A 25593-nucleotide genomic window follows, 5' to 3' on the forward strand; every position below is an offset into this window, starting at 1 on the left:
AACTTCCCTCTTGGAGCTGCTTTTTGTTGCATTCTATGGCTTTTGTAAAGTTGTTTCATTTTTCATTTGTCTTAAAGTGTCTTAAAGTCTTAAAGTTTCTCTTTGATTTCTTCATTGACTTAATGTTTAATAATGTTTTTTAGTCTCCATGTGTTTGTATTTTTACCAGTTTTAATGTAAATGATTTCTAGGCCTGGGGCGTCTGGGTGGCTCAGTGGTTTAAGCCTCTGCCTTCGGCTCGGGTCATGATCTCAGGGACCTGGGATCGAGCCCCGCATCGGGCTCTCTGCTCCGTGGGGAGCCTGTTTCTCCCTCTCTCTCTGCCAAATAAATATTAAAAAAAAAAAAAAAGCCTGATATTGAATTTATTGAAACTTTTGTGGCTTAAAGTGATCGCTCTTGGAGAATGTTCTGTGTACAGTTGAAAAGAATCTGTATTCTACAGTTTAGGGGAATGGAATGTTTTGTATGTATCAAGTCCATCTGGTCTAATGTGTCATTTAAGGCCAAATGTTTCCTTATTTTCTCTCTGGATGATCTATCCATTGATGTAAGTTGGGGGTATTAATGGCTCCTACGATTAAAGTATTACTGCCACTTTCTCTCTTTCATGTTTATGTCTCAATATTTTGCTTTCTATATTTACATGCTCCTATGTTGGCTGCATAGGTATTTACAAGTGTTAGAGCCTCTTGGATCAACCCCTTTATCATTATGTAATGCCCTTGTCTTTTGTTACAGTCTTGTTGGTCTATTTTGGGATTTCTGAAGAGTTTATTTATTTGAGAGAAAACAAGGGTGAGGGGGGTGTGGGATGAGCAGATAGAGAGGGACACACTGACTCTGCTGAGCATGGAGCCTGATGCAGCCCACCTCAGGACCCCAGTATCATGACCTGAGCCAAAATCAAGAGTTGGACACTTAAACAGACTGAGCCACATGTTTGCCCCTAGTCTTTGTCTATTTTGTATGATATGTGTATTGTTAACATTAGCCTTCTTACTGTTTCTGTTTGCATGGAATAACTTTCTTCATCCTGTCACTTCCAATAGATGTGTCTTTAGATCTGAAATAAGTCTCTTAATAGGCAGCAAATACGTGGGTCTTTTTAAAATGCACCCAGCCACCCCCTCATAGGTAACATGCTTATCTCCATTTTGTTTAGTTCTTTTTCTCAGGTTTTGTCCTATTCTTTTGTTTGCCTTTCTTTGCTTCCATAAAGTAGGCAAAACAGCTACCCCTCCCAATCCTGAAGGAGTGGCCCTGTGTAGGAATGCCCTGTGCAGACTGCAGCTGCCTGATAGCTTTGCATGGTGAGCCAGAATGGAAACAGGTACAGGCCAGGGCCACCTTTGGGAGGAATGGCTCAAGCTAGTGGGGGCCTGAGGCTCACTGGGGTGGCCCAGCAAGCTGGCTAGAGTATCTGGACTCTGTTCCAGTCTGCACTATCAAGACTGAAGGGGAACATAAACAATGGTAATGAGCAGTGCTTTCCACCTGAGGCCCAGCAGTTTCTCCACCACTTTTGACATGCTATAGCTAGTAAATGGCTCTCCTTCACTCATGGGCTAATTGCCCTTTAAACCAGTTTTTTTGCTGTGCCCCAGGGTGGACAAATCTGCTGCACACCAGCTCCCCCAGGATATCCCTCCTTATGTAGTTTGCTGCACCGGGGTTGGGGTTCCTGTCATTACTACCTCTCACCTACCTTTCTCTCTGTGGTCCCTCTCTCTTCTGTTGTACAGAAGCCTCTTCTGTTGTACAGAAGCTGTTCAGTCAGCCCTTAGTTCTTCAAGAACAATTGCTTTATATGTAAATTTGAGTTTAGCAGCCCTCTAAGCTCCCTAAACCACTATCCTGGACTACCTCCCAAAAGTCTACTTCTGCCTCATTCTATCCCTCAGAGAAAACTCCCTAATTTTGGAGTTGTTAAAAGGATGGTTTTTCCAAAGTATTTGTTTCTGGGAGTTGTTACCTCATGTTGTCTTCTTCATCACTGAGACACAGACTCCGAACTAAATGTATCAAGGAAACGGGATTCTTGCACAGACGGGTCCATGACTTCTGCTCCACCGCAAGCCTGTGCAAGCAGTATACAGGATGACACCTAGCAGAAATCAGTCTACTGGAAACTACAGCACCCTCACGTGATTTTACGTGAGTAGTAATTATTTAGGTATCTACCACTCATAGAATGCATTCAAACTTATTTCATGTAATCCTCAACGACTGTTTGAGCTGAGCATTATTCCTGTTTGAAAACAGAATGACTTGTAGAACTCCCAAGTCCAGCGTCCAGCGCTCTCTGACTCCTATTCAGTATGTATATATAGTGCATCTCGGACTAGTCAGATCATAGGAGACAAAACATACTAGTTACTTTACATTTTATAGCTGAGGCTCAGAAAGTTTATCTTTATCATCTTTCACTTAAGGCATTGTGCTGAGTGGGAGAAACTGAGACTGGTGAGTAAGTGGCAACAGATTTCCACCTTCAGAATGCAGAAAGTAAATTCTAAAGAATCTGCATGTACAATATAAGAGAATCTTACCCATTAAAAATAATAAATAGGCCTTGTGGTCCAAGGAAAACGTAAGTTTGCTTTATTTTAAAACAGTAACTTCCTTCAATTGGAGAAGTGGCCAAAATTCAATACTGATACAAATTCTTAGGAGGTCAAAATATGTAATTCAAGCAAATTTTCTGAATTTTTTTAAAGGCAGAATTTATAAATCAGAAACAATGTAATCAAAGATGTATGTAAAATAAGTCACAGTTCAAATTTAAGCTGAGTAACATTTGCTAATATTGAGAACATTGCACATATTTTCAATAACTTAAAAGTAAATACTCCTCTTCCTATCTTCACTTCTTTTTCTAGATTTAAGTAAATCCAAACATTTACTCATGGTAGGAGATTCTGGTATTAACTATGAGTTTAACAGAAATACAGAAAACCATAAAGATTATCAAGCATTCACAAATGATCAGCTATAGCAATTCCTCAGAAGCCCTCAATGAGAAGGGCTGTTTTCCACTTTCTAACAGCACCTAAGGTTTGCTGCATACTGTAATTCAACAGAACAGCACTCTGACCAATGATAAACTTTTATGAAATTCTTTCGCCTCTTCAAGGTTTCATTATAAAGCTACTATATTTGACCAATATTAAAATCTTAAAACTCCACTGTATTGCCATTTCCATTATGTACTACCTTAGCAACAAGTTATCTTTACGATGCCATTTATTCAACTGGAAAAAAAAAAAAGATGGTACATTGTGGTTTTTCACCTGTTATAGATTTAATTCAATAATTTGATTTCTCACTATATGAAAACTACATTTTCTTTCTCAGTGCTGGACAGCACTAAAGTGAAAGCAGCTTTCATAGTCCCTGACTTCCCTTTAAATGAAAGCATTATGGAATTTTCAGCAGTGAACATTATCTGGTTCCTACTTTGAACCCCATCTCCAAGGAAATGAGAGAATCTAAGGTAAAAGTCCTGTTCAAGGCAAAAAGGTTCCAATCCTAAATATTTCACTCCAACAACCTGTGTTCCATCATTGAGTAGTAAATGATCAATGACAACTAATGATGGTAACTACCTTCACTGACATCATTATTAAAATCTACATACTATTTTATATCCAAATATATGCATATAAAATATCTGCACAGATAAATTAGTGTTAAAAATTAAAAACTCAACATCTACAAATGTCCTTTCTTCTGAAATCTATATAATTATTTTCAAGAGTAGAAACCTGAACATCCTGACTATACATTAAAAACATGTCTGAATACATGTTATGGAAAACTTCAGAACTAATCTCACCCCCAAAAAACAAACAAACCCCACAAACTTAGAGTGCTTTTGTTATTGCTGAATCTAATTAGACTTAAAGGAGACCACTGAATACTAAATCCAGGTATTTACTAAATAGTGTTGATTTCTACTTGTCAAACAGCCCTAACAAACCAACAGCTGGAACAATGGTAGTTTTTCTCTGCTCACTGTCTATTAGGAAGTTGAAACATTTTCAATTAAAGCCTTCATTTTTCCTGTAGACTTCAACATGTGTGGCCCAAACTGGAAAAGAAACAAAAAAAGTATAAATAAAGACATTGGTTCAGGTAAAAGTAATGATACACTCCCCTCCTAATCATGGATCAAAAGTCTGGGTAGGTTCTGCATGAAAAACCAAGCAGCTAAAACCATGAACTGAACATGGCACATTAACAAGGAAAGCAAATTACTTCCTAGAAAACTATAACCATCTTAGCAAGACCATAAGCTTTAGTCCAATTTTACTTCTCTGAGTAAAAGAATGAAGAATGAGGTTTCCTTTTTTTCAATGTCTAAAGAGTTTCAAAGATGCTAGAATTTCTAAGATACCTGCTTCTCTAGAATGGATAAGCATATATACCACATGACAGTAAAGGGAATGTATAAATGTTTGAGTTTCCATAAAATCTGCTCAATCTCCCCTATGACATGAAACATCCTGCAAGGAAGGTCCACGTTGAATCTCACCCACATCAGACTACTTTCACAAGGCCCCCTAAAGGAAAATGATCTTTACTTTTTGAATTCTCCTCCACAACATACGTACTGTCCTAAGATATAAATTTTAGTATAATGAATTTCACTTCATGATGCTTACATAGAAATCAAGCACAGCATGGAAAATTTAACACTGGAGATGCTAAGCAGTGAAGCCAAGAGTTGGCTTTTGCTTACCTTTTTATGCTCGTCTATAAATCTACTCATGGGTAGGGGCTAAATCCCATAGCACATCCTTCTGAATTTTGCTAAAGCCACAGCTCAATGTCACAAGATACAGTGGCTCAGCAATAAACTCCCATGTTGTACGAGGGGAGAGGTGACCTAATACTCACCAACACTGTTTCTGAGGTGGTGTCTGATGCAGGTTTGGGAATTCCTTTTTCAATTTCACCTTGACTATCGCTTCGATATCGATAAGCAAATTTCTTTTTCAGAGCCTCTGCTATGAGGGCAGCTGGGTCAGTAGCATCCACCGTTTTGGGCTTTATATCCTGTTCTGACCTTAAGGAAGTGAACAGAAACCAAGGGGACATTTCAGTACGCTGGCATCCTTCCGAGAAGTCCACTGTGTGCCTGCACATGCTTGATGGCACATCTCTAGCATCACAGATCCCCAGAGTGAAGTTACTGACAAACATTGAGAGAAGTGAGACAGAAACCCTAGATTTAAGGCTCAGTAAAAGAACACAAAGATGCCCAAGGAATAGCTACTCAATTCAACTCAAGAGCACACACTGTGCTCTCCCTCCAGGGCAATTACAGTTCCATTCTTCTCCCAAAGCCTAGTGATCACCACAGTGCTCATACAACACAGCTTTACTGAATGAAGGACTGGACAATAACAATGGCTTTACATAAAAGAACTTTAAAAGCAATGGGGGAAAGACAAAGTGTAACCTAGAGATGTCTGCTAATTTCTTAGATAAGAACTAAGAATTTTTTTTTTTAAACTAAAAACTAGAACTATCCACGGTAACAGGTTATAAAAGAAAGTTCTCAAGGAGTTTTTGTTGTGTTTTGTAAAACAAAGTACTAAAGAAGTGTGAGAGAAGGTAAATGTATTCTCACCTTTTTACTGACCGAAGTTTTACACTGTTCATATCTTTAAGGATCTCTAGCATATTTGGCATATCGGGTTTCTTTGGACTGCTCTTAACCAAAGTCTTCCCAGTACAGGCTTTTTTCTCTCTTCGCTCTTTTATCAGGTCAATAGCTGATGATACACTTTGGTGGAGCCCTGATGGGGGAAGGGGTGGGGGAGGTGGGGGAGGTGGGGGCGGCGGAGGTGGTGGTGGAATAGAGGATGGTGGTGTAGTAACAGATGTGGCAGGATCTAAGTCACCTACAGAAATAAGGAAAAATCAATTTAATCCTGATGGAAACAGGCAAATAAAATACTTTTAACAGGGGCGCCTGGGTGGCTCAGTGGGTTAAAGCCTCTGCCTTCAGCTCAGGTCATGATCCCAGGGTCCTGGGATGGAGCCCCATGTCATGCTCTCTGCTCAGCAGGGAGCCTGCTTTCCCTCTCTCTCTCTCTCCCTCTCTGCCTACTTGTGATCTCTGTCTGTCAAATAAATAAAAAATCTTAAAAAAATAACTAACAATCTTTAAAAAAAATAAAATAAAATACTTTTAACAGCAAAATTATGTCAAGGACTTTTGTATACCTGAAATCAATATGCTTGAAAGAAACTTCAGTTAAGGAAGTAAAGGACATTTCAGTTACTTGGTTAGAATCTTGAATACCTGCATCTAATCCCAAACTCTCCAGATGGAAAAGTTCCACTTAACAGGGGTGTTTTTGTGATCTCAAATGTTCAAGCGTGGCTACTGCACACTCTCTAACTACTTTTAGATAAAATATAAAACAGTGTGCACTGTATAAACATCTTCAACATAGTTTGACAAGTCAGTACTGTATTTGAAAAAACTGGTAAATTTGTGATTCATTTTAGGAATATATATGTAAGACTTACTGGGCATTTAAAGTTTTAAGGCTTATTATTCAACAAATTTCTGAAAGAAGAAAAAGCGTTACTTTTCAAAACAGTAACCAAGGTAAGAATTAAAGTGATAACAAAATAAGGATGTAAAAATTCATCTTTTTGCATAACTAGAGGACACAGTTGTTCACTGGTTGAACTGTACTGATTGGGGGAGCTCAATGCAAAATTTTTACTCAAGGGTTTTTGACTGTAAATAGAACATTTAATAACATAAATCTCCAAACTGCCTCACTACAGCAGTTTTCATAGTCTGCCAGAAGAGGGAGGTAAAGCAAAAGAGAAATGCAATTTAAAAGTTAAAAGCAAAGGCAGGACTTCTGGATTTCAAAAAGTTACATGCAAATTTCATTTAAGTAACCGATTACTTCTTAAGCACTCAGTGCCCAGAGTGCATCTGTTCTCTGTCCATCTTGGCAGTACACAGGCTGGATGAGGTTTCCGTGCTGGATTACGTTAAACTCTAGGAGCATAAGTGGCTCAGAAGCAGAGTAACTGTCCTTATCCTTTAACCTTTAGAACTGGCTAATTCTGAGTCTAGCCAGGCCTCAGGAACACCACCAGGAAAAACAACTACTGCTTGCCAACAGGTTAATGGGCTAGGATTTCAAGGCTATGGTTTCTTCTCCAAAGTAACAATGCACACAAATTAAAGCAAACAGTACTAAAACCAGGAGTCACAGGACTTGAATTCAGTTTCTACTCTGGTCAAGAGGAAGAGAAATGACTATTAAGTAGCTACCATGTGCTAAAGGCATTGTATATAATTTCCACATTTACTATCACAACTCCACCATATAGGTACTATTGGCCCATTTTAGAGCAGAAGAGGGAGGGAGAAAGACCTAGGACTTGCCTTACGATATGCAGCTAAGTAACAGCACCCAACCCTGTCAGGGCTCTTTTGAGATTACTTCACGGCTGATAAAATTGGTGCCATTATCACAGACAAAAGTTTCCCAAGTGCATTCACATAGCAGCAATTCAACTGTATGAATTTCAGTATTTTCCCAAATTCATTCTTTCTGATAGCCTCAAAATTGTTCAAAACCAACAAAAACCACTTAAACTTGACTGGGTCCTGGACTAAACCCAGGAGAAGACTGATCTTTGGTTTTTTAACAACCCCATGGCTATTACTTGCTAATACATTTTAAAATTAGTGGCATTCTCCTAATTTCCAGTTCACTGGTTAAATGTATGATTTACAGACCTGTAATGAGATTTTGCTGTTCTTGCAGCGTCACAATTTTGGCAATCTGAGCTCTGAGAGCAGCAAGTTCATTTTCAAGGGCACAGATCTTCTGCAATGCTTCCTCATTTGCTAATGCTGTCTTCTGTTGAGGATCTTCTGGAGACAGGTTTGGTAAGGAAAACTGCTTGCTTGGCGGCTTCTCAAAGAAAGGAAGGTCATCCTGGAGAGGTTGCCTTGATCTGACCTCTGTCCTGCAAGAAAGAAAAAAGGATGGCTAGATCACAGGGTTTGTAAGGAAATATAAAGATCTTTACCAATTAATTAGAACATAGTATCTGAGAAATACTTTTCAGACTGACCTTATATAAATCCCCTCCTGTAAGTTTCAAAACAACAAAGTACTTACCAACCTGATGCAGGTACATACCAAGCCAGGTTTCTTACTGCCATCATTCTTAATGTCTACATAATATGCACAAACCTACACTGTCAGGAGCATCACAGATTCCAACAAAGTTTTTGCTAATCCATGTTTTGAGTAGGTTTGAACTAAGGTGAAGAAACTCTTAATGTTCTTAAAAATGGTAAACTAATTACTGGTTTCATTTGACAACAAAATCAAATGAGTAATTCAGTAGCCTTTTGTCAGAATCTTGGCTTCTGCATTTCAAAGTCAGTGTTTTCCACGTATGATAAAATATAACAAATTTCAAGACATAGTGTAACAATATGGCCCAAACATAGCATCAGAAACTGAAAAGGAGGGACAAGAATGAACTGAACCCATGAAATAACTACATACACAGTCTCATTTTCACCTGGGTTTAAAGAAGTTTTTTACTATGCACTGCTCCATAGTTACAAATATAAGTCTTTTGAGGCTGAGAATAAAATTCAGATTTCTTTTCAACCATCAATTTATACGCTCAGCTGTTTCATTCTATTTTTCTACAATTGGGTTTTCTGGACCTTTTAAGCCTTTTGTTCTTCCAGCTTTACTGAGGTAAAATTGACAGTTGTATTTCATTTACCTAAGGTGTACAGTATGATGATCTGAGTACACATTTTGAAATAATCACCACAATCAAGTTAATGAACATATCCCAGATTCCCTCAGTTTCATGTGGTCAAGTGACTGAGTTCTAGCTAACAAGATGTAGGCAGATGTTGATAGGAGAGGACTCCATGAGAAAGTCCTTTCATCTCTAGCCCCACCCCCATTCCTTGCTCCTGAGTCTTGAGTACAAGGTGATGACTGGACTTGAGAGTCCCAGACAGCCAAAGGCTAAGGATGGCAGAGAGCCTATCTGGTCCCTGTGAACACTGTAGAGCCACTGTCAGTTTCAGACTATCTACTCTGGATATTTTGATTTGAGAGAAATAAACTTCCATTTTGTAGAAGGTGCCATTATTTGCGGCTTCTCTGTTACATGTACTCAAACCTAATCCTGTTATAAAACTATCATTAAATTCTATTTTAATTTTCCTTTACCTGGACATTGGTATTTTGTTTTTGCTTGACAAGTGTTATTAATTTTTCATTCTACCTTGTGTTCTAAATGAAGGAATTCTTGGACCTTTAGCTTTTGGTATTCCCTGAATTTGGAAGTTTCTCTTCATTATTTAATTTTCCTTATGCTCTCTTAATTAATTTACCATACATGGAGGATGCCTGTAAACTTTTTTTCCCGTAATATTATTAAACAAAAATATCTGGAGACTAAATATCTCATTTGTCCCCTAGCCTTAGCTTAACTAGCAAGAAACTTTAAAAATACTAACTTTAGGGGCGCCTGGGTGGCTCAGTCGTTAAGCACCAGTCTTCGGCTCAGGTCATGATCCCAGGGCCCTGGGATCGAGCCCTGCATTGGGCTCCCTGCTCCTCAGGAAGCCTGCCTCGCCCTCTCCCACTCCCCCTGCTTGTGTTCCCTCTCTCGCTATCTCTCCGTCAAATAAATAAAATCTTTAAAAAAAAAGACTGACTTTATTAATTTTAAGTTGGGTATCTGTAGGATAGAGAAATAGGTTTGGCTTACAAAGCTTTAATTACCATTCTGCTGCTTACCTCCACACTGGGAAGAAACAGGTGATGAAATTTCTTTAAAAGTACATGAAGACTAAACAATGGAAAAACTTCTCTAAGGAATAGTACCTATATTCTGATTACGTACATTAGTATGTTCTTTGAAAGATTACATGTTATATAAGTTATAGATTAGATGCATGTGCTCTAATCACCTGCAATAAAGAAAATTTTAATAAGGCACTGTCATTTTTTTAAAGATTTATTTCTTTGCAAAAGGGCATGCACATACTTTGCTTTAAAAAAATGAACCCAAAAGAATGAATATTACTGTATCTGGGGATAGGAGAATGATGGTTTGTTTTCCTATTATGTATGAACACAGAAATTTCTTCAAGTCTATACTGTAACAGCAAATAAATTCTGGATACCAGAATCTATAGTGTCACTCATCAAAAAATGTTATAATACTGCTTATTCAAAAACTAGTGGTCACTTTTTTTAAGTTTTATTTAAATAATCTCGATATACAACAAGGGCATGAACTCATGACCCCAAGTTCAAGAGTTGCATGCTCTTCCAACAGAGCCGGCCAAGTGCCCCCTAATGGTCACTTTAGTAGACAATATTTTCCCACTTAAAATTCTACACATTTCAGGATCCAAAAGTTTTAAATGATTGTAAGTTTGTCTCAAAAATGTTACCATTCAAGCAAGCTGAAGTTCAAATCCCATGAACATTTACTCTTCAATATCCAGAACTAGAACAAGATAATATGACAATTTGGATTAAGAGATCAACTAATCAACTGTAAATCATGTTTGAACAGCTTACTTCAAAATATCTTCTTGCCAAAATGAATTGAGAGAATTAATGAATACTGAAGAGCAACTGCAATGTTAAAAAAAAGAAGTTACTGCATCTCTCAAAACTCCTACAGATCAGTTTTTTCATTTTGATTTTCTACTGAAAGTTAAGGACAAAACACTCATTATTGTTAATCTTGAAAACAAGTATGCCAGGATAACAGGAAAAAAGTTTAGTCCTTTAGGAAAATAATTTAAGTAACAATGTCAGATCATCTGTATTTTAGGTCTATCCTATTTTTATAAATTTGATGATAAAGACTTTTCATTTCCTTATGTGAAATACTGTTAATGGTTATGACCATACACAATAATTATAGGAAATGTCAAACTTTAAACGTGGATTTTTAGAAGCTGAAAAAGGAAAGTAATCCTGAAATGATTGTCTTCTCAAAGCCACAGAAAGCTTTGACATTTGACATTTATAGGAGCGCAAGAACCAAAAACAAAAAAAGCCAAGACGTTGTTCTGCAATATTCTTGTGTATGGAAAATATTTAGATTTTATGAAATTCTCAGACATGTTCCTTCCCACAGACATGTTCTATAAGACATCTGACAAATAATTCATTCTCAGAACCAATGTGTTCTGCCATCCTTCAAAGGGCTAGTAAAAGCTACTAATATAGAGGCAGAATTAATCCAAATGAAGAAAATGACCTTTTCTAAAATTCATATGTACAATTCTGAGAACTTTTAAAGAAACAAAACAAATATAAAACAAGAACAACAAAAAGAAGAATCAAGTATGGATGTCCCAAAAGAAGACAAATCATGATCATCTCTTAAAAACCATTTTCTGCATCCCAACTTCTATAGGTGAGATGTCTACCTTTTTTGAATTTGGCTCCAAAACGCCTTATGGCAAGCTCCTGTTCAGAGTGGCACTGCACAAGAGTCTTCTAGCTCTCTTATTTCTTAAATGATATTATCAAGGGCAGCCACTTTTGGAGTACAACTTAGATAAATACGAAGGGCTTTTTAAGCTCGCTAACCATTTCAAAGAAAATTCTAAATTAAATATAATGCACCTCTGAAGGCCTTTCTATCACACAGTTAATGAAAAATCAAAATCTGAGTTCATTTTAAATTAGCCATTGCCCTATGAAAGATGATATTCCTAGGATGATTGTTACTAACTCTCCCACACCTTTTTAGTTTAGAAAATAGCCCAGAAAGATATAAAAATATACTCTCTTGTCAACGGGATCCAGGGAGGGAGGAAAAGCAGCAATTTAGTTCCCTGAAAACATAAAGTCTCTTTTCAAAGTGCATAAGTAGCTGAATAGACAACTGGACCAGGAAATTATTTTCAGAGGCAAGTAATCCATTTAAGGATATATAGTGGGGAGTAAGGCAGGATTTTTGTAAGGCTACAGACCCAGATGACCACTGCATTAGCTGTTTTAGACTCTGTTCTTGTTATGGCATTTTAAAAGCTGGACCTTCCTAAAAGTGATTATTTAATAAGAATAACATTAAATCGATATATTTAATGCAGTACTGACTGTAGTATCTTATTGATGTATATTATCAATTAAAATCTAGTGTCAGTTAATTAAAATTAAAATAGGAATGAGTAACAACTGCTTTTTGCTGTGCTGTGAATAGGAAATGGTCTTGCTCCAGTCTACAGAGTTTCCTGGTCTACCCTCACATCTGTGGAGCTGTGGCAAACCACCCAGTTTGCATGCTGAGTCAACTCCTTTGGAATCTTGTTAATCAACGTCCTCCTCTATGAGGTCAGAGTTCCTCCCCAACACTCCTTGAACAGCGCATTCCATTCTATACTCACATTGAAATTTGAAAAATTAAACTGGATATCTTTAGTCAAATCCTCAATCTCACTTTGCTATCCTTATACTGCAGATTTTTATAAATATGTTCATCTTGGTCATTAGATTACAATCAATCTGGTAAGCAAAGGGGCTATCTTTAATACTTTCAAGTCTTATGAACCTATAAATTTGCATTTGCTGCACACTCATTTTGATATGCATGTGGCACTCAGAATCAAGAAGATACAATTAGATTAATATAAAATAAACAAGATATTGAACTTGAAATATTCCAATATTCCTTAAATAATGTTCTTCTACTCCAAAAGCTATCAAATACTTGATAACAATGTCTATGTTGTCTACTAAGAAGCCACAGAAATTATAGTCTTTAATTTCATCACACATAATACAAATGCTATGCTGTGTACATATCTAAAGATACACATTCTCCTTAGGCTACTATTATGAAAGAAAACAAATGGATTATCTTAAAACAAGATTGTCAGTTATATTTATCCTTTCAAAGAATCTCAATGCTTATAATTCTTTCCAATTCTGAGGCCATTCTGCTAATTCAAAGAGAAATGAAAATGTGTATAGAAGAGAAAAAAATGAGTCCTTACTCTATGCATGCTATAGTGCTAAGTTGTGATAAGTTCTCTCATGTTATCTTCTAAAATTCTCAAGGCAGGTTTGGTTTTTTTTTTAAGATTTTATTTATTTGACAGAGAGAGAGCACCAACAGGGGGAAAGACAGAGGGAGAGGAGGAAGGAGAAGCAGGCTCCACACTGAGCAGGGAGCCCACTGCCATGCAGGTTCTATCCCAGGAGCCTGGGATCATGACTCAAGGCAAAGGCAGACACTTAACCAACTGAGCCACCCAGGTGCCCCTCAACTCAAGTATTAATTCTTCTAATCTGAAGAAAAAAAACTGAAGTTCCATGCATTTGAAAAAAAATCATTTGTACAATAACTATGAAGGGCTTTTATATAACTATTTTCCCTGAGAAAATACTGTGACAGTTTAATGGTTAATAAAATGTCATTAACATAAATTTGAAGGGAGAAAGAAGAAACAAGTATCTCGAATAGCTCTGGCTTTCAAACAAATACGAGAGGCAGAGAAACACTTAAACTGAAATATACAAGTTCTTGAATCTACTCTCATTCATATTGTCTTTAAGATTTAAGTTACAAGGGACAGGCTGGCTCAGTTGATGGAGCGTGTGACTCCTGATCTTGGGGTAGTACGTTTAAGCCCCACACAGAGTATAGAGATTACCTAAAAATTAAATCTTTAAAAAAAAAAAAGATTTAAGGGCAATATAGCACCATACTCAAAAGAAAAAGTCTGTCCAATTTTCCTAATCATGTAGGCCATATCACTAACCCTGTAACCATGGCAATGGGCACTTTGCCACCTTTGCAACTCCCTCCCTCTAGAGCACCACTCAAATCCAGCTGGGTTTCCTCTGTTTCCTTCTTACTTTGTTCAAGTTCAGATTATCTTTACCTAGAGTACTTTCAGGCACCTTTTCAAAGAACCTTTAGCCAATTATTTTTAACATCATAGGCCAAATCCATTATCCAGATCCATTATGCCAATTCAGTTACTATTATCACAATCCCCATTAATAGCTACCCCATGTCATATCCTCTACAACATGACATTTTTGTTAAAAGTCCTTTAGAGACTTCTCTTTCCGGGAGGATAGAGCAGACTAGTTTTCCCTATTCTTCCTCTAACTAAAACTAAAAACCCTAGACATTATACATAAAACAAATGTAGATGACTGAAAGCTGGGAAGAAGACAGAATGGCTGGGACTTTGGGATTCAAAAAAAACAACATAGGAGTGAGTGCCCCAACTTTTTCTTTTGCTTCATATATCCCAGACTGGTTGCTGGAGTCATGGGTAACCCAGAAGTGGATGCAGGGGAAAAAAACGCCCAGCAAAAGCCTGCTCCCCCAGCCAAAGGACCAAGAACAGGGTAGGCTCCCAAGAGAGAGAAGTTATATAAAAATAACTGCTCTAGGAACACCTGGGTAGCTCAGTTAAGTGTCTGCCTTTGGCTCAGGTCACGATCCCAGGGTTCTCGAACTGAGCCCTGCGTCAGGCTCCCTGCTCAGTAGGGAGTCTACTTCTCCCTCTTCCTCTACCTCCCACTTGTGTTCGGTCTTTCTCTAATAAATTAATAAAATCTTTAAAAATAATATTAATAAAATAACTGCTCTACTCCAAACATCACATAAAGCACTGTGGCCCCACCTTTACCATGCAACAAAGGCTAACTCCCATCCTTACTAGGCTGTAAAGTGGTACCTCATACTCTGCAGGATGCTGTCACAGAAAACAGGGAGAAGGAATGTCACAAGGGCATCCCATCCCTCATAGTATAGTGGAGATAATGTGGGGAGCCTCAAATTACACCCCATTCAGCAATAATGAGGCACTCATCTGCCTGGTGGGATGGTGTCACAAGAGGCCTTGTGGAGAGCTGGAGCTCCCACCAACACCCTCAGGGGTGAATGGAGGCATAATGGGAAACCTGGATTTCTACTCCCACCTGGCAGAAGTAAGGTGGCACCTACTCTTTCCCAGCCAGAGTGCTATTAGTGAAAAACAGCTAAAAGAACAGGTTTAGATCTAGAAAATATCTAGATTTCAATCAAAAATCACTCCTTATACCAAGAAACCTAAAGAACACAAAATGAATGAAAAAGACAACAGATGCCAACTCTGAGAAGATAAAGATGTTAAAATCTGACATAAAGAAGCTATGATAAAAAGGTTTCAATGAGCAATTATCAGCATTCCTGAAACAAACAGTCTCAGCAAAGCAAAAGAAAATATAAAGGAGAACCAAATAACAATTTTAGAACTAAAATTGTGAAAACACTTTGAAAACACTGTGAAAACACAGTGGATAGGATCAAAAACAGAATGGTGAAGACAGAGGAAAGCATCAGTGAATCGGGAGACAGAGCAAGAAAAATTAACCAATTTGAAAAGCAAAGAGCAAACAGACTAGGAAAAAATGAACAGTCTCAGTAACCTGTATGACTATAAAAGATCTAATATTTGGTTTATCAGGGTCCCAGAAGGAAAGGAGAAAAAGGGCCAGGCTGAAAAAGTACTTAAAGAAATAATGGGCAGGGATGCCTGGGTGGCTCAGTCCGTTAAGCCGCTGCCTTCACTCGGGTCATGATCCCAGGGTCCTGGGATCCAGTCCCACATCAGGCTCCTTGCTCAGCGGGGAGCCTGCTTTTCTCTCTGCCTCTACCTGCCACTCTGCCTGCTCATGTTCTCTCTCTCTGACAAATAAATAAATAAAATCTTAAAAAAAAAAAAAAGAAAGAAAGAAAAAGAAATAATGGGCAGACAACTTAAAGAAAATATTTACAGAAATAATGACAAAAGACATAAACTTGAAAATTCAAGAAACTGAGTGAACCCAAAACAGGATAAACACAAAGAATTAAATGCCAAGAAACACCTTACTCAAACTTCTGATAACCAAAGACAAAGGAGAAATTTTTAAAGCAGCTAGAAAGAAAGGGCACCCTACCTATAGGGGAAAACCTCTTTGAATGACAGAGGATTTCTCACCTGAAACATGGAGGCTTCCAGAAACTGGCACATTTTTCAAGTGCTAAAAGAAAATAACTATGAACTCATAACCTCATATCCAGCAAATATATCCCTCAAAATTGGGGAAATCACGAATTCTCAAATAAAAGGGAAAAAAAAAACGTAAAAAAAACTAGAGCAAGCACACCTAACCTAAAAGAACAGCTGAAGGAGCTCTCTAAACAGAAAGAAAGCAATATAAGGAGAAACTACATCAGGCAGAAAGAAAAACACAGGGGCACCTGGGTGGCTCAGTGGGTTAAAGCCTCTGCCTTCGGCTCAGGTCATGATCCCAGGGTCCTGGGATCGAGCCCCACATCGGGCTCTCTGCTCCGCGGGGAGCCTGCTTCCTCCTCTCTCTCTGCCTGCCTCTCTGCCTAGTTGTGATTTCTCTCTGTCAAATAAATAAAATATTAAAAAAAAAAAACCACAGCAAATGTGGGTAAACACTTATTTTCTTCTCTTTCTAAATTATGTTTTCTAAATTATGTTTGATTGTTGAAGGAAATATACTGTCTGATGTGATTCTAAATGTCCGTTCAGGAAACATAAATTATAAACATGGGAGGGTACAGGAACATAAAGGAGAAGACTAACTGGTAAAATGACAATACCAGTAGAACATGGTAAGTTAGGTATATACAATGTAATACTTAGATCAACCACCAAAAGAACTTTACAAGGAGAGACACTTAAAAACAGATAAATCAAAAATGGATTCCAAAAAAATGTTTAAGTACTCCACAGAAAAGTATAAAAAAAGGAAACAAAAGAGGAAAAAAGTAGATTTATATTTTTTTTTTAAAGATTTTATTTATTTTTTTGACAGACAGAGATCACAAGTAGGCAGAGAAGCAGGCAGAGAGAGAGGAGGAAGCAGGCTCCCTGCAGAGCAGAGAGCCTGATGTGGGGCTCGATCCCAGGACCCTGGGACATGACCTGAGTTGAAGGCAGAGGCTTAACCCACTTAGCCACCCAGGTTCCCCAGTAGACTTATATTCTAACATAAAAATTACATAAACATAAATGGTTTTTATATATACCAATTAGAAGAGAGATTGGCAGAGTGGATTAAAAAATTATGACCCAACAGCATGCTGTCTACAAGAAACTCACTTCAGGGGCGCCTGGGTGGCTCAGTGGATTAAGCCGCTGCCTTCGGCTCAGGTCATGATCTCAGGGTCCTGGGATCGAGCCCTGCATCGGGCTCTCTGCTCTGCAGGGAGCCTGCTTCCTCCTCTCTCTCTGCCTGCCTCTCTGCCTACTTGTGATCTCTCTCTCTGTCAAATAAATAAATAAAATCTTTAAAAAAAAAAAAAAAAAAAGAAACTCGCTTCAAATGTAATGACACAGACAGGGTGAAAGTATACAAACAGAAAAAGGAAATGATCTGGAATACAGAGGGACATTAAATAACAATGAAATGATAAGACATAGCATTTCTAATGTGTACTCACCAAACACACTTCAAAATATGGAAACCAAAAACTATTAAAACAGAAAGGAGACACACACACCCACAAATATAGTTGGATCTCAACACCCCCTTTTCAACAACTGTAAGAACAATGAGGAAGGATAGAAAAAAATTCAACAACGGGATCTATTTGACATTTATAGGGTATGCCATGCATAATACACTTCTTTTTTTCAAGTAACCAGAGAATATAAACAAAAATGGCCCATATCTGGGACCATTGAAATAAAAAATTCAACAAATTTAAAATGGGAAGTATACAGCACGTGTTCTCTGGCCACAAAAGAATCAAACTAGAAATAATGGAGTAACAGCAAAATTTCCAAATATCTGGAAACCAAGCAAACTTCAAAATAATTTATAGATCAAAAAAGACATCTCAAGGGAAATTTAAAAGAAAGTACAGTGAATGGATTTTTTAAAATATATTGAATATACTGAAACTTGTAGGGTGCAGCTAAAGCAATGCTGAGAGGGAGATTCATAGCACTAAAATGGTTTTACAGTAGTCTCTCCTTATCCATGGGGAAATATGTTCCAAGACCTCCATGAAAGCCTGAAACTTTGGAGAGTACTGGATGCTATATATAGTATGTTCTTGCCTATACATATCTACCAATGATAAAGTTCAATAAGTTAGGCACAGTAAAACAGTAAAAATAACTAATAATAAAACAGAACAATTATAACAATCTGCTGTAATAAAAGTTACATGAATGTTATCTTGCTCAAAATGTCTTATTGTGAGGCACCTTGGTGGCTCAGTGGGTTAAAGCCTCTGCCTTTGGCTCAGGTCATGATCCCAGGGTCCTGGGATTGAGTTTTCTGCTCAGCAGGGAACTTGCTTCCCCCACCCCTGCCTGCCTCTCTGCTTACTTGTGATCTCTGTCAAATAAATAAATAAAATACTTTAAAAAAAATGTCTTACTGTACTGTATTCACCCTTATTGTGGTAACAGATAATAAAATAGCTACATGATAAGATGAAGTGAGGTAAATGTAGAATTAATGTAGAATTATGCTATTACTGACATTCTGACAATATGTCAGAAGGAGGATCATCTGCTTCTGGACACAGTTGACTGTACATAACTGAAATTGTGGAAGTGAAACTGCAGATATGGGGGGACTACTGTATTTGAAAAAAGGAAAGCCTCAAATTAATAAAGTAAGCTCCCACTTTAAAAAACCTAGAAAAATAAGAGCAAAACAAACTCAAAACAACCAGAAGAAAATAGGAGAAATCAACAAAATTAAAAACAGAAAAATGAAAAGAGATTCTTTGAAAAGATGATTCTTTGAAAAGATGAATGAACTTTGAAAAGATGAATAGAACTGACAAGTTAAAAAAAGAGAAGGTACAAATTAACTAGTATCAAGAATGAAACTGAGGATACAACTACACACCTTGTAAACATCAACAAGATAAGGAAATGCTATGAATAATACCACACATGTAAATCTGATCACTTAAATGAAATGGACCAATTCCCTGAGGGGCACAACCTACTACATTTCATCCAAATGAAACTGACAGAACAGTTCTGTAACTTGAAGAAAAATGAATTCATAATTTTAAAACACACCAAAAACAAATCTCCAGACCCAGATGATTTCACTGGAGAAAACTACAAAATATACATCAAAGGAGCACACTTAAATGTAAAAAAGAACTATTTAAAAAAAACCATGTCCCAACAAAACTAAGAAATCAGACAGGATATGCCAATCCTCTCCTCCACTGAAACAAATAATGAAAGAAATCATGCAAAATGGACCAGTTCAAGCCATAAGGCAAGTTCATGAGGGTTTCTTCCATTATAAGACAGGGATATATAGACATGTTACCAGAACAAATGAAGAATCAGGAAAATATCGAAAACTTCAGACATATGCCTCAAATTCACTGGATGGGGCATACTGAAAGTAACAAAAGGACAGAAAAGAAAGATTCTGGATTGCTGCAAATTCCTGGGGACAGTCAAGAGGAGAGACTGGCGGGGCGCCTGGGTGGCTCAGTGGGTTAAAGCCTCTGCCTTCGGCTCAGGTCATGATCCCAAGATCCTGGGATCGAGCCCCGCATCCGGGCTCTCTGCTCAGCAGGGAGCCTGCTTCCCTTCCTCTCTCTCTGGCTGCCTCTCTGCCTATCTGTGATCTCTGTCTGTCAAATAAATAAATTAAAAAAAAAAAAAAAAAAGAGGAGAGACTGGCTACTTCAGGATTCCTCAAGGAGTAAATGAACTGGATATTGAAAATTTGTTTACTGGGGCACCTGGGTGGCTCTGTGGGTTAAGCCTCTGCCTTCCGCTCAGGTCATGATCCCAGGGTCCTTGAATTGAGTCCCATATCGGGCTCTCTGCTCAGCAGGGAGCCTGCTTCTTCCTCTGCCCCTCACCCCACTCAAGCTCTTTCTCTCTCTCTCTTTCTCAAATAAATAAATGAAATATTTAAAAAAAAGAAAAGGTGGGGCCAGCTTGGGGCCAATTGACAAGCTCAGATGAACCACAACATATCATTAAATTTCCAAAAGGCCATGAATTTAAATAACCCCTTAAACTGAAATTAAGCAATGTGAGGTTCTCTGTGACAGTGGAATGTTTGTCCCTTCACCTTGTCATTATAATGTGCCTATTTTCTTGTATCACCCTAGGCTCCATGCTCTGTTTTTTTAATATCACTGAATATATAAAAACACTAATTGGGATAGCAGAGTAGCTAAATGCCTTTAAAGTTCTCTGGTTGTCTTTATTTTTGTCTTATGACTATGTCCTTTTTTACTGTGATCGTTCACAGAAGTGTGATAATGCCTGTCTTAAAGTTCATGGCATTCCTTTGTAGAAATGAAGTAGCTGTCTTTAACCAGTGATGATTTCAGACAGAAAAAAAAAAAAAGGCATGGAAACACCAATTTACTATCTTCGTGATTTTTTTCAAACACATAATGCTTTCTTACTTCAGATCCTGTTTAAGATTTGCCAAAAGCAGCGGAAATAGACTGTTTCTCAATAAGTTAACATTTTGTTTCTTTTCATTTGTCTTAACCTAACTTGCAATCTGAACTCAAAAGGAAAGTAATTTTTCACAGGAAATAAGTATTCTTTATGGTAGCTTACCCTTTATACTATTAATGGCCCGTGCTGTACAGAAGGTGATGTCTGGGAGGGAAAATTTCCCATCATTCCTCCTCATTCTTTTGGTTGATCTAATAATTGAAGGACAGATTTTAAAAAGACTAAGAGAGAACCTGCAGACTCTCACACTAGGCCCAAAGTTCTTACACTAACAGCAAAAGCATGACCCATAAAAGAAAAAAATTGCTAAATTGGACATTAGCAAAATTAAAAGCTTTTGCTTTGGGAAAGACTGTTAAGTAGATGAACAGACACGCTTTCACTTGTCCCCATATATGTGGGAGAAAGGTTTACAAACTACGTATCTGACAAGGACTCATATCTAAAATAAATAAAGAACTCTTGGAGTAAACTCCAATTAGAAAATGGGGATAAGACATGAAGAGAACACTGTATCCAAAAGGATAATAAAGATGGCAAATAAACTCTTGAAAAGATGTTCAACATCATTAGCCATTAAGAAAACACAAATGAAAACCACAATGATATACACAACTTCACAACTACCAGATTGGCAAGAAAAGAAAAAAGAATGACAACACCAAAGACTGGTGAGCCCGGATCTGGATAAGCCACACATTACTAGCAGGAATGTAAAATGGTACAGACACTCCGGAAAAATAGTTTGTCAGTTTCTTAAAACGTAAACATGCAACTATAGTTGACTGAGATGACCCACCAACTGCACTTACAGGCATTCATCCCAGAGAAATAAAAATTTATGTTCACTCAAAATCTGGCTCACCAATGTTCACAGCAACTTTATTGACTTTTATCAATGTCTAATCCTGCTTGTGATATTGTACCAATTTTGCTGGATGCTGCCATTGGAAAAAAATTAGGTAAAGAGTACAGGAAATACAGAAAAGTCTCTATTATTTCTTACAACTATATATGAAGAATCTATTACTATCTCAAGATAAAAAGTTTAAAAAAATAAAATGAACACCTTTAAAAAGAAAGGCTCTTTACCTGCTAATCCTGCAATACCTGGTCTGTGTTCATCTACAGCTATGTCCTCATTTCTACTTGTCATTCAAATCAAATTCCTTCTTTGCTCTTGGATTACTTGATTCTCAATTTATCCAGCTAAAACCATTCAAATGAAATTACTCTTGCTAAAGTCAATGACAATCTTCCAACTGCAAAACAAAATTGAAACTTGCTCGTTTTTTTAATTTATCTACCCTAGTATTTGACACTCATAATTAGTTCTCCCTTCTCCATAAAACCTTCCTACCTCTACTGGTTGTCCTTCCTCAGCTTTACTGTCCTCTCCTCCGAAAAGCCTTGCCAAACCTCTCTCATCCCACAGGGGCCTTCTGTATTTACTTAACAACTTTATAGTACTGACTTCCTTTTTAATCTCCTCTAGCACAAGAAATATTCCTGGAAATCAGTGTCTTGTTTTATCTCTGTATCTTTGAGGCCTAATAAGAATGAAGAGTTGAAATATGCTGCACGACTGTTTATTAGACTGAAGCACAGTCAATAATTCATTCAGACTCTTTCAAATAAATGGAAGCATCTCACTCTTACAGTCTGTCCTTTGAAACAAAACTCATCTTGACTTAACTTTTAAGAAGCATTCTCTAGTAATTATACCAATTCCCTAATAAGAATCACAAGTTCCTCTGCCCCAATAAAACCCCTACCCCCCAAAAATAAAACAAAAATTACTTATCTAAACACATTTATGATAGTACCTTTTCGTTTAATATTAAACTCCTGAAGGGCAGGCAATTCTATGATTCATAGAGACTTAAGACAGTTACATGTCTCTAGGAACTCTACAAATACTGAGTCTTTAAAATGAACAGAAAATAAGACTACTTGAGAAAAACAACGGGCTTAGTTACCAGAGATCAAATTACTAAAAGGAAATACTGCAAATATATCACCTTTTAAAATAATAAATACTGCATCCTAGCTGATAGCCTTCCAGACTAACCTTTGTCTTGTTGAACATTCTCCTTCTTCTTTGGCTACCCATCCAACATCAGCAAAAGACACCACTGCATCTTCTCCTAGATGGTTTGGGCTCCATTCTGTTGTGGGGCTGGTAAGCTGTAAGTTATAAGGAAAGTTCTTTGGTACAAGATGTCAGAATAAAACTTAATCACCTAAAAGAAAATCATCAGCTCTGGTGTTACAATCACATGGACAGTTTCTATATTTACACTGAAGGTCCCCACAAAATGGACCATTAGTTATATCACACAGTTGCCTAGGAATGTATAACAATCTCTGAATTATAATAAAAATGGGTATTATATAGATCTGCTGTTAAAATGCTGAAAAAATATTTTAAAAAGATCCTTAAATCATGAATTTTTAGATAAAAGTATTAACTGTAAAAAACATTAATACTGAAAGAGTTAAAAATCAAAATGTCTTTAATATTATGAATAAAATTTTAGTCAAACATACTGGCTGCTGGTATGCACTAGCATACCAGCATTCTGAAATAACTACTTAACATTATCACTTAATAAAGCAGCATTAGAAAACTGACATTTTAATAACATACTAAGAATATCAAGTATTTAAAATGCCTGGGTGGCTCAGAGGGTTAAGGCCTCTCTGCCTTCGGCTCAGGTCATGATTCCAGGATTTTGGGATCCAGCCCCGCATAGGGCTCTCTGCTCAGCAGGGAGCCTGCTTCCCCCTCTCTCTGTCTCTGCCTGCCTCTCTGCCTACTTGTGATCTCTGTCAAATAAATAAATAAAATCTTTGGGGAAAAAATGCCTTAAATTATGGCTTTTGGGGAGGACAAGATACAGACAACAGGAAAAGGGTAAGCTTTAAAGGGGTAAATATTCAAGAATCTAATCCTGGGCAAAAACAAAAAAAAAACAAACAAAAAATAATAAGGGAATTAAGGTAAAAAGCCTTTCAAAATACAAAATGTTTTAAAGCATGTACTGGAATAACTGTGGCCATAAGAAAGGAAAAAAAGGAAGTAAACATCTCAGGAAGTACACTATCAAGGGACATGATCAAAGAAAAATCAAAAAGATTTTTCTACTTTTCCCCCTTACATTTTAGAAATTTATCCAAATAAGCCAATAAACACACAGATATTCAGTCAATGGGTATCTTATACAACTGAAATTAACTGGGCATCACATCTCCTCTCAAGACACAGAGAAATCTGGTAATATTATTTCCATCCATTACTGAAAACACAATAATGTATTAATATTCCCATAACATTGTAATAGGGAGAGTCCAAGTGGCTTACATGGAGGTCCTTAAACAAAAAGGGCCCCCAGTCCCATGGAAGTTCCTAGAAGATACAGTATTTAATGGGCTGTTTTGTAAAAGTGAAAGATCAAAAAAGTAAAACCTGAACAGTACCTTCCTAAGGTGCTAGACTTTATTTTTTTTTAAAGATTTTTATTTATTTGAGAGACAGAGATCACAAGTAGGCAGAGAGGCAGAGAGAGGGAGAAGCAGGCTCCCTGCTGAGCAGAGAGCCCGATGCGGGGCTCTGGCTCGATCCCAGAACCCTGGGATCATGACCTGAGCCGAAGGCAGAGGCTTTAACCCACTGAGCCACCCTGGTGCCCCAGTGCTAGACTTTATGAAGATCAATCTGATTGTAACTATTCTAAAAAATCTTACTGCAATACAGTTCTAGTTTACAGAAAGTGAGGTATAGTAAAACAAAATTAAGTTTTGACCTTAAAACTTCTTCCTTTCCCACAAAAGTTACAAAATTGAAGTTTTCTTCCTAGATATTTCTGTTTACAAATGGAAGCAAAATGATACTTTTCTAAAAATAAATACTTAAAAATAGAAAAGTTAACCTATTTGTGACAGCTTTTCAGAGTATTTATAACACAATTAAGGATTAAACAATGCAGCTCAATTTTACATATGTAGTTGCTTTCTGCATAAAAAAAAACCCCACACACCAAAATTTTCCATGGATTTAGTTTATAATCTAAGAACTGATTATTATGTAATCACTGAAATAACAACATGTTTATAACATGTGCTCAATGAGATGAAATCGTTGATGATACTGTTGTTCTTATCTGTATCATTTCTAATGGACATCCTGCCCCACAAAACAAGGTCATCTCAGTATTTAAGTCATTTATCTACATTAAACAATGATTTATGCCATTAAAAAAAAAAAAGCCTAACAAAGTCTCTGAGGAAACCAAACTCATCGAAAAGACAAGATAAAAGTGAAAAATAACAACACTAATCTTTTTTTAAAAAGGCATTTCAGTTGCTGCTGAAACGTGCACTGAATAACAAGCATGGAATGGGAAGGACAATTCACTCAGTAAAATACCAGTTAAGGAGACACCAGTGCAGGCAAGGGGGCTGATGGCACGGAATTGTTGGAAGGATGATTTAGATGCCACTAATGACATGCATGGATGACCTAAGCGAAGTTTGAAAAAGACAAAGCCGACTTACTAAAAGTTCCAGCAAGGTCCTGTCTTACCATAGCTATTGTTAGTAGGGGGAAAAAAAAAAAAAAACAATGAAGAGAACAGACAAAAAAATTTCTTCAAAGTCAAGGGCATTATAAAATTTAAAAGTAAAATTAGCACATATTGATTTGTAAGTATCCAAAGTCCTTTCAGAAAGTATGAAAACCATTTCATCCAGAGCAAAATCCAGTAGTTGCATTGTATTTTTACTGATTTTAAGACATTTAATTCAACATCTGATATAAATTATCCAAAATTCAATTATATTTCAAGAATTTTACTACAATAACTTTAGTTTTATATATTCTGATAATGTAAAACTGTGCCAAGAAAACTAACAACTCAAAGAAAAATACAAAGCTTGTATAAAAGTTGAAATACCTAAAATAAAATATTAGAAGAGCTAACTTTGTCCTAATGTGACTTTTCATAAAATAAACAGTTATTAGGAACCATGATTCT

At 37.0% G+C, this 25593-nt stretch overlaps 1 protein-coding gene across 4 annotated transcripts in view; it reads right to left on the bottom strand.

Moving 5' to 3' along the window:
• Positions 1-2581: 2581 nt before the first annotated feature.
• Positions 2582-25593, bottom strand: part of MTFR1 (mitochondrial fission regulator 1) — a 63906-nt gene continuing 40894 nt past the window's right edge. For all 4 annotated transcript variants that reach the window (XM_046023200.1, XM_046023207.1, XM_046023216.1 and 1 more), the window contains 5 exons: positions 22629-22744; positions 7787-8019; positions 5639-5912; positions 4903-5071; positions 2582-4093 (listed from right to left, as the gene is read on the bottom strand). In XM_046023200.1, the coding sequence (XP_045879156.1) occupies positions 4025-4093; positions 4903-5071; positions 5639-5912; positions 7787-8019; positions 22629-22744 (861 nt within the window). In that variant the 3' untranslated portion in view covers positions 2582-4024. The remainder of the gene's footprint in view (positions 4094-4902; positions 5072-5638; positions 5913-7786; positions 8020-22628; positions 22745-25593) is intronic.

Source organism: Meles meles, chromosome 1 (assembly GCF_922984935.1).
Source record: "Meles meles chromosome 1, mMelMel3.1 paternal haplotype, whole genome shotgun sequence".
Lineage (NCBI taxonomy): Eukaryota > Metazoa > Chordata > Mammalia > Carnivora > Mustelidae > Meles > Meles meles.